This window comes from Typopeltis vanoorti, chromosome 20, assembly GCF_054136105.1.
Source record: "Typopeltis vanoorti isolate ZY-2024b chromosome 20, IOZ_Tvanoo_1.0, whole genome shotgun sequence".
NCBI classification, from domain to species: Eukaryota; Metazoa; Arthropoda; class Arachnida; order Uropygi; family Thelyphonidae; genus Typopeltis; species Typopeltis vanoorti.
The window spans coordinates 32,535,765-32,552,938 of record NC_143568.1 but is presented as its reverse complement, the minus strand read 5'-3'; the positions used below and the strand labels follow the sequence as shown (position 1 = coordinate 32,552,938).

General features: G+C 37.6%; 1 protein-coding gene across 2 annotated transcripts in view; it reads left to right on the top strand.

The window, feature by feature from the left end:
• LOC150095348 (ubiquitin-conjugating enzyme E2 W) overlaps positions 1-17,174 on the top strand; it is a 170,053-nt gene that overhangs the window by 42,468 nt on the left and 110,411 nt on the right. For both annotated transcript variants that reach the window (XM_090410012.1, XM_090410011.1), the window contains one exon: positions 12,733-12,835. In XM_090410012.1, the coding sequence (XP_090266138.1) occupies positions 12,733-12,835 (103 nt within the window). The remainder of the gene's footprint in view (positions 1-12,732; positions 12,836-17,174) is intronic.

The following is a 17,174-nucleotide window of genomic DNA, read 5'->3' as shown; positions in this document are numbered from 1 at the left end:
TGTACAGGATATGATAGTACTACATGAAAAAGTTACATCATTAATAATTTCCTATTTACAATTTTCCTCCAAATCAGTCTGTTACTTGTCAAGACTCCGACATTATCAGATCTTAACTGGTAATTAGTTTACGGAATTAACAACGCATATAAAGTATATTAATTAAAGGTAACTTTAATGAATAACTTCTATATTTCGGCAATGTCACATTGCCATCTTCGGGAACATAAAGATATGGTATGTGCACTCAGGAACTAACACAAAGCAAATGAGGAAGAAAGCAAGAAACTAATATTGTTCCTAAAGTCCTAATGGTGCCCTCTTGCGGGCTAATTTGGTAGTCTTGGCAGTTGGGCTGAAGTTCTCATAATGAAAGTCTCCCAAATTTGGGGCAGTTTCATGCACCCAAATTTGTTGAGGTTAGGTTTTCGCCCTAGCTCCTAAAAGGATACCTGCAGAAGAAATCATGATCCAAATAGAGCGTGGAATTCGCAACCTGCCTAACCATATCGCCAACAACGTGAGACTGGATGTAGTCAGTGTTCTCACTAAAGCCAAACCTCCAAAATCCAACTTATCCAAAAACGAATATACAGCCCTACAAGAATTGAAAAACAACAAAAAAATAGTAATCACCAAAGCTGATAAGGGAAGCGCCACTGTGGTACTCAATCAAAAAGACTACAAAGGTAAGCTAAATTCTTTAGTACGAGACCGTACTACTTACCTCCCCATTGAATATAATCCGACCAGCTCTCAGATTAGAACTATCCACAGACTCCTTAAGAAAGTCACTTCTTGGCCTGTGGAAGTCACCAACAAACTTAAACCTTATAACTCTAGACCCCCCCCCCCCCCCGATTATATGGACTCCCAAAAATACATAAACAAAATGTGCCATTGCGTCCCATAGTGGATGGCATTGATTCCCCCACATATAAATTAGCCAAACATTTAGCCAAAACGCTCACACACTACACTGGCAACACACCATCACACATAAAAAACTCGTCCCACTTTAAAGCCAGTATAGAAAACCTTACACTCCAACACACTGACATAATGGTCAGTTTTGACATCTCCTCCCTATTCACTAATGTCCCACTCAAAGAAACCCTTGAGCTCATCCAAGCCAAGTTTCCTCCCGATATCTCAGCCCTATTTCAGTTCACAATGAACTCAGACTATTTCGTTTGGCAAGGAAAGTTCTACAAACAGATAGAGGGGACAGCCATGGGTTTGACTGACATAATGTCAATACTGACATAATGGTCAGTTTTGACGTTTCTTCCTTATTCACAAATGTCCCACTAGAGGAAACCTTAGAGCTCATCCAAGCCAAATCCCCCCCCCCCCCCCGATATCTCAGTCCTATTTCAGTTCATATTGAACTCAGGCTATTTCATTTGGCAGGGAAAATTCTACAAACAGATAGAGGGGACAGCCATGGGTTCACCACTTTCCCCACCCTTGGCCAATTTCTTTATGGAGACATTTGAAGAGAAAGCCTTAAACTCTGCCCCACAAAAACCCACTATTTGGCTTCGTTATGTGGATGATGTGTTTGCTATTTGGCCACATGGCTCAGACACACTCCACTCCTTCCTAACACACTTAAACAACCAACATCCCAGAGTCCAGTTCACCTTAGAAAAAGAGGAAAACAACACCCTCCCCGTCCTAGACACTTTAATCACCCGCCAGCTTGATGGATCTTTGGTTTTCTCTGTTTACAGAAAACCACCCACACTGGCAGATACATTCACCAGCAATCCCCCCCCCCCCCCTCACAACAATATGGGGTGATAAAAACACTATATAACAGGGCAAAATTAATCTGCTCAGATGACAAGTCCCTGACTATTGAATTAAACCACATCCTCAACACTTTCTTAGCCAATGGCTATAACCCCAAAAAAATCCAAAAAATACTAAAACCTGTAAACCACAACCCCCCTCCACAATAAAGATTACACCAAGTCTATCACCATCCCCTACATCCAGGGCACCTCTGAGAAAATAACCAATATCCTCAAAAAATATGACCTTACTTCCTGTTACAGACCATATAAAAAGTTGGCATCCCTTATCTGCTCTACCAAAGACCAACCACTTCCCCTAGACCTACCTGGTGTATACCAGGTCCCTTGCAGCTGCAAATTGTCCTACTTTGGCCAAACAGGCAGAACAACAAATATCAGGATTTCAGAACACCAAGACTACATCCGGTTTCACCAGTACAGCCGCTCTGGGCTGGCAGACCATGCCTTAGATACCCACCATAAAATTCGTTGGAAGAAAACAAAAATAATCCATCGCAGCAAGTTTAAATACGAAAGATTATTCAAAGAATCTTCAGCAGCTCTAAAAAACGTTCCTAACCTCAACAAATTTGGGTGCATGAAACTGCCCCAAATTTGGGAGACTTTCATTATGAGAACTTCAGCCCAACTGCCAAGACTACCAAATTAGCCTGCAAGAGGGCACCATTAGTACTTTAGGAACAATATTAGTTTCTTGCTTTCTTCCTCATTTGCTTTGTGTTAGTTCCTGAGTGCACATACCATATCTTTATGTTCCCGAAGATGGCAATGTGACATTGCCGAAATATAGAAGTTATTCATTAAAGTTACCTTTAATTAATATACTTTATATGCGTTGTTAATTCCGTAAACTAATTACCAGTTACGTCTAACCAACGTATAAGTCTTACTACTAGAATTATCAGATCTTATATTTCTATTGTCTAAGGCACTTTGTAATGTATCAATCCACCTATATCTTGGTCTTCCTCTGGGTCATTTTCCTGCCAATCTTGCAGAGAACACTTGTTTTGCTAATCTTTCCTCGCCCATTCTGTTCAAGTGAGCATACCACCTGAGATTAGCTCTGCTAACGCATTCCTGGATGCTGACATTGTCAAGTTCTTTCCTATTATCCTCGTTTTTAATATGATATTGCGATCGATGCCATCTGTTCATGCACTTAATCTTTCTCAGGACTCTCATATCTGCGGTATCTAGTCTTTGGTCAAGTGTTTTACTTCTGACCCAGTTCTCAGATCCATAAGTTAAAACTGGCTAATTTAGTGTTCCGACTAATTTCTCTCTTATTCCATAGAAATTTATTCAATTGACTTCCTACCATACCAGCTTTGTTGATTCTGTTGTCTATTTCTATATTTAATTTACCGACTTCACTAAAAATCATGCCTGAGTAGCTGAAATGTTTTACTTGTTCCACAGATTCCCCATTCAAAACACAGTTGACATTTTCAACGATTCTACCTATTTTCATTGTCTTTGTCTTTTTATTGCTGACCTTCATACCATATCTATTACAACAGTTATTCAATTTAGTCAGGGAATCTTGCAAACTTGTAATGGATTTATTTAGAAGTATAACATGGTCCACATAAAGCAAAGTGCTGACATTAATATCTCCAATTCTGACATCATGTTTAATACCACTTTCCTTCATAATGTGATCCATATAGATAATGAATAACAGAGGGGATAATGTACCTCCTTGTCTCACACCAGATTTAACATTAAACCATCTTCCTGTACTTCCTTCAATTCTAACTGCTGACTTACAACTCAAATAAAGACTAAGTATTGCTTGATATAACGCCCCATTGACACCATATAACTGTAGCGTATCAAATAGCTTCTCGCTTGGCACCTTGTCGTATGCCTTTTCCAAATCAACAAAACTTAAATACAGATCTTTGTTATATTCCCATGATTTCTCAACTATTTGTCGTAAAGTGAAGATCTGATCCTGACGGCCTCTATTTGGCCTGAATCCAGCTTGTTCTTCACCAAGCTTTTCTTCCACAGTTCTTCTTAACCATTTCTCAAGTATACTTGCATAAATCTTACAGGAACACTCAGTAGAGAAATACCACTGTAATTCTCACATTCAGTTTTATTTCTCTTTTTATATATGGGTACTATGAGAGCACTACTCCAATCATCTTGAATCGTCCCTCTGTCTAGGCCTTCTGAACTATGCAGTGCAGCCACTCTAAGACTTTTATAGCACCATACTAAAGCATTTCTGGTCAAATATCATCTACTTCTGCCGCCTTTCCACATTTCAAGCCTTTGATGGCTTTTTCTACTTCAAGTATGGATATATATTCCTGACCTATTCCTGAGTGTTTTTTACCACTGTGCTATCACTGCTTGTTTCATTTAGCAATTTTTCTAAGTAATTACTCCATACTTCAAGGGTATCTTTTTCTCCTGTTTTCATTTCACCTTTATCATCTCTAATTCCTTTTGCAGCACTCTTTCCTCCATTCCTAAGCTTCTTCAACAACATCCAGAATATTTTGCCACCTTCTTGCCACGAGCTGACTTATTTGCCAGGAACTTTTGATATGCTTTCTTCTTTTACTTCACTGCCTCTTTAACTTCTTATGTCCACCATGGAGTTCTAATTTTTCTATCCTTGCATACAAACTCACGATATGCCTCTCTGGCTGAATCAATCAGAGTTTTCTTCATGGTTTGCCACTGAATCTCCAAGGTTTAGTTCCTGTTCTCAAACTCTTTCATTTTTTCTTCAATAATCTTTGTGTATTTTAATCTACAGTTCACATCTGAGAGCTGCTAAACTTTTATTCACTTGAAAACTTTCTTACATGTTATTCTTTTCAATATGAAATTCAATTTTATCCTGCTCAAGACTAAATAGTGATCACTTCCAGTTTGAAATCCTCTGTACACTTGGGTGACCTGCACCAAGGAGAAAACATCACTATTAACAATAACATAGTGAATGAGACTTTTCTTATTCCTTGCCTCTTCTCGCTATGTGAATTTGTGCATATTTTTATGTGGAACATGGTGTTAGTAATTACCAGTCCTTGTCCTGAGCAGAAATCCAACAGGTATTTGCCATTATTAATAACTTTGCTCTTTTCTCCACATTTTCCCAAAATATTTTTGTGTGTGACAATCATTTCCTACTCTGCTGTTAAGGACCAACTTTTCCTTGTTTCATTGTGTCAGTTGCTTTCTTTAAATCCTCAAAAGATTCCTCCATTTCTACCTTAGTAGAACCTTCTGTGGGAGTATAGGCACAAATAAGTCTCATTGTCCAGTTCCCATTCTGATATTTGTCCACATCACTCTGTTTGAGGCTGCCTGCCATTCAAGAAGATTAGCCTTGCATTTAGTGTTGAATACTATGGCTACTTCTTCTTTTCCTTGATTGTCATTGCCTGAATATGAATTTTGTATTTATTGCTCAGAAAGATCTCACCAATTTTTGTCTTTTTTGTTTTCAGTTACCCGTATTATGTCGATCTTTTACTTAACTAATTCCACAGCTAGCTCCATTTCTTTGCCATTCAGGCTTCTTATGTTGATAGTATCGATGTTTAACTTTGATGATGTTGAGTTGGGGTGTATTTTTAGATTTGTTCCAGTAACTGACTTTTCGCTGTTCGCTCTGGTTCCATGGCAAAAACAACGAGGGCCTTGTTTAACCTGGCAACGCCCCAGCCGGCATGAAATTTTGTCATGTTGTACCATAATTTTGTATTAAGCCAATAAGAATACAATTTGGTTGGCTAAATCCCAAATTACCTGCCCATCCTCGTTTGTTCAGTATCCAGGTAGATACCCAACAGGGTGTACCACGAGAAGGTGAGGATTGTACATTAGGTCAGAAGCCCTGGTCGGTTCTCCGCATTCCTTTAAAGGCTATGTGGAGGTCTTCTCTCAGTTATACAGCTTTAACCCTTAAGCACCTCATCTGTGGAAATTAGAAGTAAAAATATTTGAATTATACTTATTTAACCAGTATGGAAAATTATTACTAGTAGACAGTATTTTGGTTACAGACCACAAGATTAAGTGAACAATGCATGTCCTTGTTTGCATTGGTTATGAATATATGTTTATTTAAAGACTTGAGTCCTTACTACATCATCTAAACCTAGAAAGAATGTCTCAGTATGGAATTGAAGAGTGAGACAGTGAAAATAATAAGTATATTACTTCAATATGAAAAAAAAATGAAATGAAGAAGGGCTATGATGGCAAATAATTCGATGCTGTGTAGATGGATGCGAGTTTTTATATGTGTGGAGAGAGTTTGAGGGTAGATTAGATTTGTATAAAAGGGATGGCTTGCACCTGAATGTGTTTGTATATCAGGAGTCTTGAAAAACTAATAACTGGTATGAGTTTCCCTAACACAGGGTTAGGGAAACTAAATTATGATGGGAGGAATGGTGAGAATATGAGTATAAGAGTGACAATGTTATATACTTGTACTAATGATGGGAATGAGAATTATCATGAAAATGATTACAAGGAGAGAACAATTTTGACTTTGTGCTTGTTCTGTTTGGACCCATCAAACGTGTGCAAAGAAGTCTACATGTATAAGGCACAAGAGAAGAATAGAGATCTGCAGGTTGTCCAACTGTGTCATGCAGACTGCAGAGTATACAAAAGAACTTGCAGGTAGATTATTATGTTTATACATGAATGCTAGGAGTATCAGAAACAAAGGGGTAGAGTTTGTTGCCTTGGTCAATATGTTGGAACCTGAGATTGTAGGCATTAGTGAGACCTGGCTGTCACAATCAGACATACTAACTGGTATTGAGTGTAAAGGGTGTAGTAGTATTAGAAATTACAGACAGGATAGGAGAGGAGGGTCGTGCTGCTAATGATATCGAATGACTTGAATCGAGTTAGTGTTGAGACCTATGATTGTAGTACTAGTGACAGTGAATTTGAAGCCATCTGATGTGAAGTGGAATCTAATGAGATTAATTACATAGCAGGGTGTTGTTACAGAACCTGATAGATCAGTTGCTAGTGATGAAGAAATGCATCACCATATAGAGATGATGAGCACGAAAAGAGTAATCATAATGGGAGACTTTAATTATCCAAATATTCATTGGGTAGCAGTAAAATCTCATGAGAAGAATATTGAGCTGTTGCAAGACAACTTCAGGCAGTATGTGACAGTAGGAACTCGAGGTCGAAGACTGTTAGATTTGATTATAGTGTTTCAGCTATTTTGCCTCCGGTTGGTGACAGTGATTATGCAGTACTCGCTTGGGAAGTAACTAAGTTTATGAATGTTCCATTCAGAAAAGGCTACTTGCTAAACTACAAAGCAGGAAATTATGACCAACTGAGGAGTATACTGAGTTCACTGGAATGGTATCAGTTTGCTCGATGGGAAGAATATTGGTAGTGTATGGGAAGCATTTAAAAAATACTTAAATGATGCATTATCAAAATATGTCTGGAGAATTCAAAGATTAAATAGGGTAGGAGTCAAATGGATGTGTGAAATTATTAAGCTAGAGATTCATAAGGAACAGATGAAGGGGAAGGAGTACTGTGTGCATAAGGATGGTATCCATTATGAAAATTATAAGCAGCAAGTTAGAATAGTCACAAATCTTGTACGGAAAACTAAGTCTGAGTATGAAAAGAAACTGACTCTACAAACTAAAGATAGCCCACAAGAATTCTATCGATATGCTGCAAGTAAAAGAAAGAATGAATATGAAAGAATAACTCTTCTGAATGCAGATAGTATGAGGCTGGCAGATGCAGAAGAGATTGTTCAACTAATGAGTGCCTATTTTGCTAAAAGCTATCAATGTAGTGTATGCAACATTGAGCTGACTGCTACCTCCTCACAATGAAAAAACTCAGTTTTATGAAGAAGAGGTATTAGAGATGTTGCATAAACTGAATAATAATAATTCAGCAATAAGGACTGATGGGATATTGACAGGTGCTAAAAGAGTGTTCAGCCAAACTGGCTATTCCTTTGACCAGCTTATATAATTTGAGTTTCAGAACAGGGAAGATTCCACAGGAATGGTAATTCCATTGTACAAGGGTGGTGCAAAGACCGATGTATCCAACCATTGACCAATCATTATCCCAGGAGTGGTTGTGAAGATTTTGGAAAAATTGGTTAAAACTCACATTCAGAAATATGTTGACAGCGAATCTCTACTTTACAACGAACAGCATAGATGAACTAAGGGAAGATTATGTTTTAGCAACTTGTTCACATTCTATAATAATGTTACGTTGAACTAGACAAGGGGAATGGATACTGCGTGCTATTTTTGGATTTTATTATTATTATTATTTCGGGCTACTCCAGGGAGTCCTTAGACTCATCGAGGGAGGTCCTGAACATCATGTCCACACAACTATTCAACATTCTCACAGTATCTTTCATACCTTGCCTTGAACTCGCTCACTGTCATAGCACCCACAACAGACTCTGGCAGCTTATTCCACTCATTTACCACTTTAAAAGTAAAGAACCCAGCTCTAACACCCCTGCTAACAGGGGTGTTAGAGCTGGGTTCTTAGCAGGGGTGTTAACCACAAGAGTGTGGTTAACACCCCTGCTTACTACACTCTTGCCCAGCTTCCATAGGTGTCCCCTAGTTCTCCCACCACCAGTCCTGATCTCAAAAATATCCTCTGAATTAATCCTATAGAATCCTTTTAGCAATTTGAATGTCTCAATTATATCTCCCCTTTTCCGCCTATCAACTAGTTTCCGCAACCCACAAATCTTCAACCTGTTCTCATATGGTTCATTCCATAGACCTGCTATCATCTTAGTCACTTGTCTCTGGATCCTCTCCACCTCCTCCCCATCAAGAAAGAACTGAGGTGACCAAATCTGGGCACAGTAGTCAAGATGAGGGCTTATCAGGGCTCGGTACAGAGGTACAATAACTTGCTTGTCTCTGCTCGTCAAGGTATTTTTCAACAAACAAGTGAGTTGATGAGCTGATTTAGCTACTTTCGCAATGTGCCCCCTAAACTTCATCTCCCTATCCACCAAAATTCCCAAGTCCCTGGTCTCATCAATCTCTTGGAGTACAGTTCCACCAATGTGGTATACTGCTGCTAATGCTAACCTTACATTTTGTCACATTAAATTGACATCCATTCTCCTTAGCCCAGAACTCCAATCTATCTAAGTCATCCTGCAAGACTTTGACATCTTCTGCATTCACTATCGCCCTACCCAACTTTGCATCATCAGCTAACAAATGAACTCTTTCTCTTAGATCCTTCTCTATATCGTTAATGAACAGATTAAACAGCAGTGGTCCAAGAACAGAACCCTGCGGCACACCACTAGTCACAGGCCGTCTTTTGGACTCTACTCATGAATAAACTACTCTTTGATATCTCTCAATCAACCACCCACCTATCCATCTCACCAACCCTATATCCATTCCCATATGTTGTAGTTTACGGATTAGTATTCCATGGGATATCCTGTCAAACGCCTTTGCCAGGTCCAGCAGTATCACTGTAAACCCATTTCCCTTATCCAGTTCAGCCGTCTCCTTGTTATAAAACTTGAGCAAGTTACTGAGGCATGATCTACCCTTCACAAAGCCATGCTGTCCCCTGTACAGTATCTCATTTTCATCAATCCAGTCCTGTATTTTTCTCTTGACTACTTTCTCCAAGACCTTGACAATGACTCCTGATATGCTGATCGGTCGGTAATTTGCAACCACAGTCTTGGATCCTCCTTTATGCAGTGAAACTATTTTCCCCTCTTTCCACGCCTTCGGGACTAAACCAGACCCGAGACTCAGATTAAACAACATGGTCAAGGGCACTGATAATTCCTTAGCCGCCATCAAGACCCGTGCCGGTATACCATCCAATCCCACAGATGTATCCACATTAAGGTTCTGTAATAGACTATTCACCTCCACTTCATCACAATTCCCGTAAACTAATGGTTTCCGTATTCCGTATAAACTAATGGTTCCTTCATTTTTTCAATGTCACCACCTGGATGATATACTTTTGCAAAGTGCGCACTCAGTAACTCCACTATATCGACTGGTTCAGTGACCTCCTTACCATCATCATTCCTTAAAATCATTTTTCCATGTACAGTTTTTTTCTTGCTTGCAGCATATTTAAAGAACTGTTTGGGATTCTCTTTTGCTTAAAATCATTTTTCCATGTACAGTTTTTTTCTTGCTTGCAGCATATTTAAAGAACTGTTTGGGATTCTCTTTTGCTTGCATAGCTAGTTTCCTTTCATAATCGGCTTTTGCTGTTTTTACCACACTCGTTACCCTTCTGGCCTGCGCTTTATCCTGTTCGTGATTTTGCACTCTAATACTCTCACTTACATCCTTAAATTTCGCACCCGGTAAGTATGATTTAGTTACACTCCCATCTATCACCCCTCTTAATAACGAGTCACTATACAACACTCTTTCCTTCATTTCAGAAACTCTCCCACTCTTACGCTGTTTATTTACGTTAGCCGAATCACTCTGGAAAGAGTTTTACAGGTGCTCTAATTGCTGCTGCACATTTTGTATCACTGCGCGCAGCCTAGCCATCTCACTTCCTACAAATAATTCCTCATTTTTTTTTATCATTAAAACCATTTTCTCTCACTGTATAGTTGCTCTCACTCTTTCTTAGATCACCGCTCTCATTGCCATCTTGTACATCGCAATTCCCTATCAAGCCACTATTTTCACTCACATTCTGGCTTTCTTCAACCATAACTGTCTCACAACCTGACACATACTTCAACTCCTCACTTTGCTTATACTTTCTGCACATTCTTCCACCACTATCACTTTCAATCCAAACTCCAGCCTCATTGGGGAATGCATACATTCCACACACGTCACGTTGGACTAATTCTCTCACATTATAGTTTTTGGACGCCGCTATCTTACGTCGCATTGCCGCCATATTCAAATCTATGAAACGTATCGTTAAATACTAAATTAAATAACGGAATTCACACCAAAATCACACAGACACAACAAGCTGCCAAAATTAGACAATATTACGTTATGATTTTAACCTATATTCTAATTTTCATTCAAAATTATACTTAGCTTTCGGGAGCTCCCTGAAAACATGACCGACTGTCTGGCCCTCTAGCGGCTTATGTGATTTTGCTAAGGCTTTTCACAGAATACAGCAAGGAAGACTGCTGCATAAATTAGAGAATATGGGTTCAGATTATAAAAAATTAGCATGGATAAGAGGATGGCTGACTGATGGATATCAAGAAGTAATATGGTGTGTGTGTGTGGGGGGGAGGTTGAGTGCAAGATTTAAAGTAACTAGTGGTGTACCACAAGGAGCAGTCTTTGGTCCACTGTTATTCAGTCTGTACATTAATGATATTGGATAAGGATTTGACAGGCAACATATTTGTTGATTATGTAAAATAGGATAATCAGGAACGTAGTACTTGCAGAATGATTTGAATAGGCTGGAATTGTGGGCATGGGAAAAATGGATGTCAGTTCAATCTCAATAAATGTAAAGTCATTTACTTTGCCGTGATTAGATATCCACTGTCATATTATATCGGTGTGATTATGCTAGAAGAAACCGATCAGGCTAAGGATCTTGGAGTGTTAGTAGATTGCACGTCGAAGTTCAGGATCCATATAGCAATGATTGCAAATACCACTCAAAAGATAATTGCAATGCTGAAACGAACTTTCACATGTAAAGATAAGGATGTAATTTTTTCTCTTTACAAGACCTTGATGAGACCTCACTTGAACTATTGTGCACAGGTCTGATCTCCTGGTTTCCATTGTGATTCTGATGCAGTGGAGAAAGTGCAATGGAAAGTGTTAAAAATGATATCAAGATTGTGGAATACTGATGATGAAGACAGATTGAGAATTTGTTGACTGCAGACACTAGCAAACAGGAGAAAGAGGGGTGATATGATTGAGATTTACTTACTTCTGAAAGGATCATACAGGATTTCAGTTGATGGAATTTTTCATTTTATGGAGGGTGGGGAAAGAACAATAGTGCATCCATGGAAGCTGAGAATGAATTCTGCTAAGAAGGGGGTGAGAGTCAGATTTTTCTCTCATAGGGTGGTGATTGGAATGGATTGCCATTGGACATTGTGTGTGCAAGCAGTGAATGAATTCAAGAACAAGTATGATAGCTAGTGTGTGTAATATGTGGTCTCCCTCGATGAGTCCTTGACTCCCTGGAGGGTCTCTCTTAATAATAATACTATCTGTCTGAGGGTATGAGGAATCAACAAAATCATATTAGGACCATGCAGTTTGTATTATTTATTTATTTTTAAATAGCATGCATTGCAGTTAGAAATAAAACTATTCAGTATAACCTCAATTTTCTGTCAACAGACATCACATAATTGCATGCCTCAACCAGTTTTGCATTGTTTTTTTTTATGGTGTTTAATTAAATATCTATTGGTCCTGTATTAGTGTGCAAATTAAATGACAGAGAACACACTCAATTTACAGACATAAAATACTATTGGTGGTGGGTATTAGATACCGTTGTGTGTAGTTGGATGACTCTAAGTCGAGGAGACAGTGAATTGTTGTATAGTGTGCCCTTCCACAATGAGTCCAAGGACTTCTTGGAGGTATTATGGGAAAATAATAAGTATATATATATTTGTTGTTCTTGTTGTCAATGATTACACATCCACTTTTTACTCAGATTTCATTTTAAACCTTGAGTTGAGTATCTTAGTATTTTATGATAACCGTTGCTAATAATGAGTGAATTGAAAGTAATAGTGAAATATTTTAGCTTTGAGATAAAATAAAACTGTTTATGTAGGTGTGGAAATTGTTTTATCTTTAATATTATGTGATCTGTTGAGTTTTATCTTTGAAACATAAATTGATTTTAGATGGGTAGTGGATATGGAAGGTGCAGCGGGAACACTATATGAAGGAGAAAAATTTCAATTGCTCTTCAAATTTACTCCAAAATATCCATTTGATTCTCCAGAAGTAAGTATATTATTTGATCATATAGAATAGAATAGAATATTTCATATAAAAAAAGCTTGGATAAAATAAAATCATCTATAAAAGAACTTTATTTTTTTCACCTCTAGTTCTGGTAGAAAATTGTCTTATATGTATGGTTTAGTGTCATTCTTACGAATGTAGTTCATTCTTGGAAATAAGGGACACATGGTACCATTGAAAGAATTGAACATTTGATTTTAAAAAAAAAAATTATCACCAATATTTCAAGCATCTCTAAGTCTTCAGTGCAGGAAACTAAGAGAATAATGGAAAAATTCAGACAAAACTGATTAAAACTGCATGCTGCAATCTTGTAGACTAGGTTAAAACTAGAAACTGTAAGGCTAAAAACATTTTAAAATTATTGGAAGTAATTTGAATTACAGTTTTCATGCTGTGGAAATAGAAAAGTCCATCATCACAATAGCCATTGCTGTAAATAAGTCTTCAGAGATTTCTTTGAATATTTAAAGATACTTTGATGTAGTAATTTGGAATTATCCCAAAGAATTCTGTAGCTAGTGTCGGTCCCATGCTGGACCGAACTGGATTTATGGCTTTATAAGCCATGGCCTTAGTCATCTGTGATGGCTCTAGGACAGTGGTGGCAAACCTTTTTATGTGCACGTGCCAAAAGTTTACAAATCAAGTTGCTGATGTGCTGGGCAGTTTTTAATAGGGGAAAAATTAATTAAATAATTTATAAATTTATAGTCCATGCAGTTAGCCTAGTGGCTACGCGCTTCACAACCATATGCTTGAGGAAGGAGTGTCCTAGGTTTGATTCCTGTCGACAATGTGAGGAGCTTAAGGATCTTCTTCAGCCATAGCCAAGTTAGCTGGTTTTGGGCGTGGACAGCAGGGTTTTTCATCCCGTAAGCAGGCAAACCAGCCCCTTGGACATCACGGATTACACTCATGAATATCGCCCTTAGGGGATGTAGCAGAGGAGTGGCAAACTGGCTGCATTAACATGCCAGTAACCCCTCATTAGGCAGGGACTCAACCCATCCTAGGACGGACAAGAAGGATAGATAGAGATAAATTTATAATATATATATATATATATAATATTTTATAACTAATTATTTATTAATTTATAATATTATTCAGTGTAAAATTGATTATTGTATTATTAAATTGATTTTAATGATGTTGGTTTGAAAAAAAAAACAGTAGTGAGAAAAATATGCATTGTAACTCACCATACAAGTCAGCTGAGCAGGGGAAGCAGCAGAAGGATGTCAACTTATCGGCTTAATGCTTTCCGTATTTACTCGAATATAACTTGCCCTCATATAACTCGCATCCCTGAATTTACTTTACGAAAAAAGACATTAAAAAGTTTTGCATAAACCTCACACACGAAAAATGTTTAAACATGTTCTCGTCGAGGCGATAGTAACTCGCTCCCTGCGGTAACAACATGCATTCTCCAACAGACATTATGCTGCAGATGCAAGAAAACAAATAGTTTTATTGTATCCCTGAATAAGGTACAGAAGCTTTTGCAGTCTGTATAATATTTCTCAACAAATAGTGCAATTAGAGATAGCTGGAATAAAAAAACGGCACTAACTAATGAATCACATGTCCCCCCCCCTCACAGAAACTATGCTGTATAGACTCAAGCAAAACCATATGTTGCACCGAAACACAGTATCTAACTAAAAACTTTGTCCAATTTTTCAATTACAGGAATACCTCGATTATCGTGGTTATTGTTGCCACGAAAAATACCGCAATAATCGAATCCGTGATAATCAGGATAAATAATGCATGTAAAATGGGTGATCAATGCCAAAGATTTTTCAAATCTATTAATTAAATTTTATATATCAAGTAAAAAAGAAATGTGTTAAACATGTTAAGTAAAAAATGAAGGTTCATTAAGAAAAAACAATATTATTCTTTAATCTTTATTTATATATAAGAAGTACATACAGTACATACAATTATTCTTTCTTGGATAAAAATTGGTTGTAGAGTTGTCTGGTGGAATTTTTTCTTTCTTTTTTCTTCATATAAAACTCAGTAGCAACAGATGGAATTTTCAATTTTCTGATGAACTTTCAGTGATTGCTTGAGATTAGGATCAAGATTTTTTTTCTTTAAAATTTTCAGCAATTAAACATTTCAGCCATTTCTTTGAGGGTAAATTCCTTCGGTGCAAAGTCAATTTGTTCGTCATTATCATCGATTTGAGCATCGTAAGCACGTTCTCTCTCGAGGTTAATTAGGTCTTCATCATCCAGCTCCTTATCATGTGACTGAAGCAGATCCTGAACATCACCTTTTTCAATTTCTTTTAGTCCTAGTTCGAAGCCCTAGAGTTTGCAGCATGGTCTAAAATATGGTGAACAGTTGATTCATTTAGACCGTACTCTCTCTTGCAATTTTGGCTTTGTTATGCCTGCTTCATACTTATTTATCATATGCAACTTATCTTCTAAGCTGAACACTCTACGTTTCTTCTTGATAGCTGTAGACTTGAAATCACCCTTGTTTCTTTTAGCATTCATTGTAGGGGTAAATAACAAGAGAAATAAATATTCACATGTACTTCAGGCAAGGGCAGATAGTTACTGGTAAGTGGTGAGAAAGCGTTGTCGGATGAAAATGAAGCACTACAAGAGAGCGATACCTGGAGAGTGGCGACTCGAACTGGTTGCATATGTAGTGGGCTGCATCTCGTGGCCGCGATAATTCGAATTTGGAGCGCAATAATTAGAATTTTGGCATCAAATTATAAACCGTGATAAATTGAGAATCATGATGATCGAAGCTGCGATAATTGAGGTATTCCTGTACATGAAATAAGTGTTTGTTTTATTGCATTTGAAATTCTCAATGTCATTATGACAGATCACAAAGGCTAACTTCAAATAAATTCTACCAAGAATTGAAACACGCTGTATAATGAGTGTCTAAGTTTGCCTGCCGGTAATGAGAAGTTCCATTGGAACGATAAACGACACCCCATCGTGAATGTGTTAAAACTAAGAAATATATAGTGAATGTTATGACAGTTTCAGATGTTATGGAATTCAGTTGAAGAGAATTAGCATTTCAACTCAACAATTGTTGGTTGCCTTTGTCTTTGGGGTGCGTGATCTTTTCTAATACCGCACTAATCATGCACATCTTCATAGCTGCTCTCTTGTGTAAAACAAAATTTAACTTGTACATATTGTAATAATTAAAAAAAAAAGTTGAACAATTTATAAAGCGTATAAAAGGATATCACCTGTAAATTGTTGACTTGCCAGCAAAATTCTCGGACGTGCCACCTCTGGCACGCATGCCATAGGTCGCCATCTAGGCTCTAGGAGGTCAGCCTTATCTGTTGGGTTCTCTAGCAGTGGTTTCATCTGGATGAGATAAAGGTGGGCCTGCAGGTGAGCAAAAGTTGTGTCCAATGGCTTTAATAAGTGACCAGAAGGTGCTGCTTTCATTTGGGCAGAAGCAACTTTTCTGCTTTCAGATTACTCTGAACCTTGAATGTTTTTTTTTTTTGTTGTTGTTGTTTTGTTTTGTTTTGTTTTGTTTAAAAAAAAACTGACTTTTATTCTTTATTTTCAGTGAGTCATAGATATTTTCACATTTTATGCTTTCAAATTGTACAAATTCACTGTGATAATGCTGTCAGAAAAATGACAGTAAAATGTAGGTGTTTTATTTGAAATAAATAAGAATATTCTCGTAGGAAGGCTTATATGTTGGTTGCACATGATTACTAAATAACTTAAGGAATTCACAACTTATACTGGAATATAAATTAAAATAAAATAAAATCATGTGCAACCAATGTATAAGCCTTTCTACGAGAATTACTATCATCCACAGAGATTCCAGCGCACGCAAGGCCCGCCAATATAGTAAACTGAACCTGAAGTAATCGAGACAACTGAATCATTTGACCTTCCTAAAATGCTGCCGGGATAATCAGGTAATCCCAAATTGTGTGAAATTTAAGCACCATTTCTTTTCACAGAAGGCTCTTCGAATTTATAACAGCGATAGCTTTTCTTTGCTACAAGAACAAATTACCGCCACATGTGTTCTCCTACCTGACGCAAACAAAGCTATTCAGGCACTAGAGGAAGAGCTTTCCAACACGCTGAATCACGAAATTTGGTCAATTCTATATGATGTCTCGTGCACTTCAGCACATAAAGAATTTGAGAAAATACGGAGTTGATATATCAAGAAATTTCATAATTTAAAAAAGAACTCTACCTCCAAACTAAAACTACCACTCAGCACGGTAGTCAACCTTCTGTTATTTTGAAACCTGAAGCACTCAACGCTCTTACAC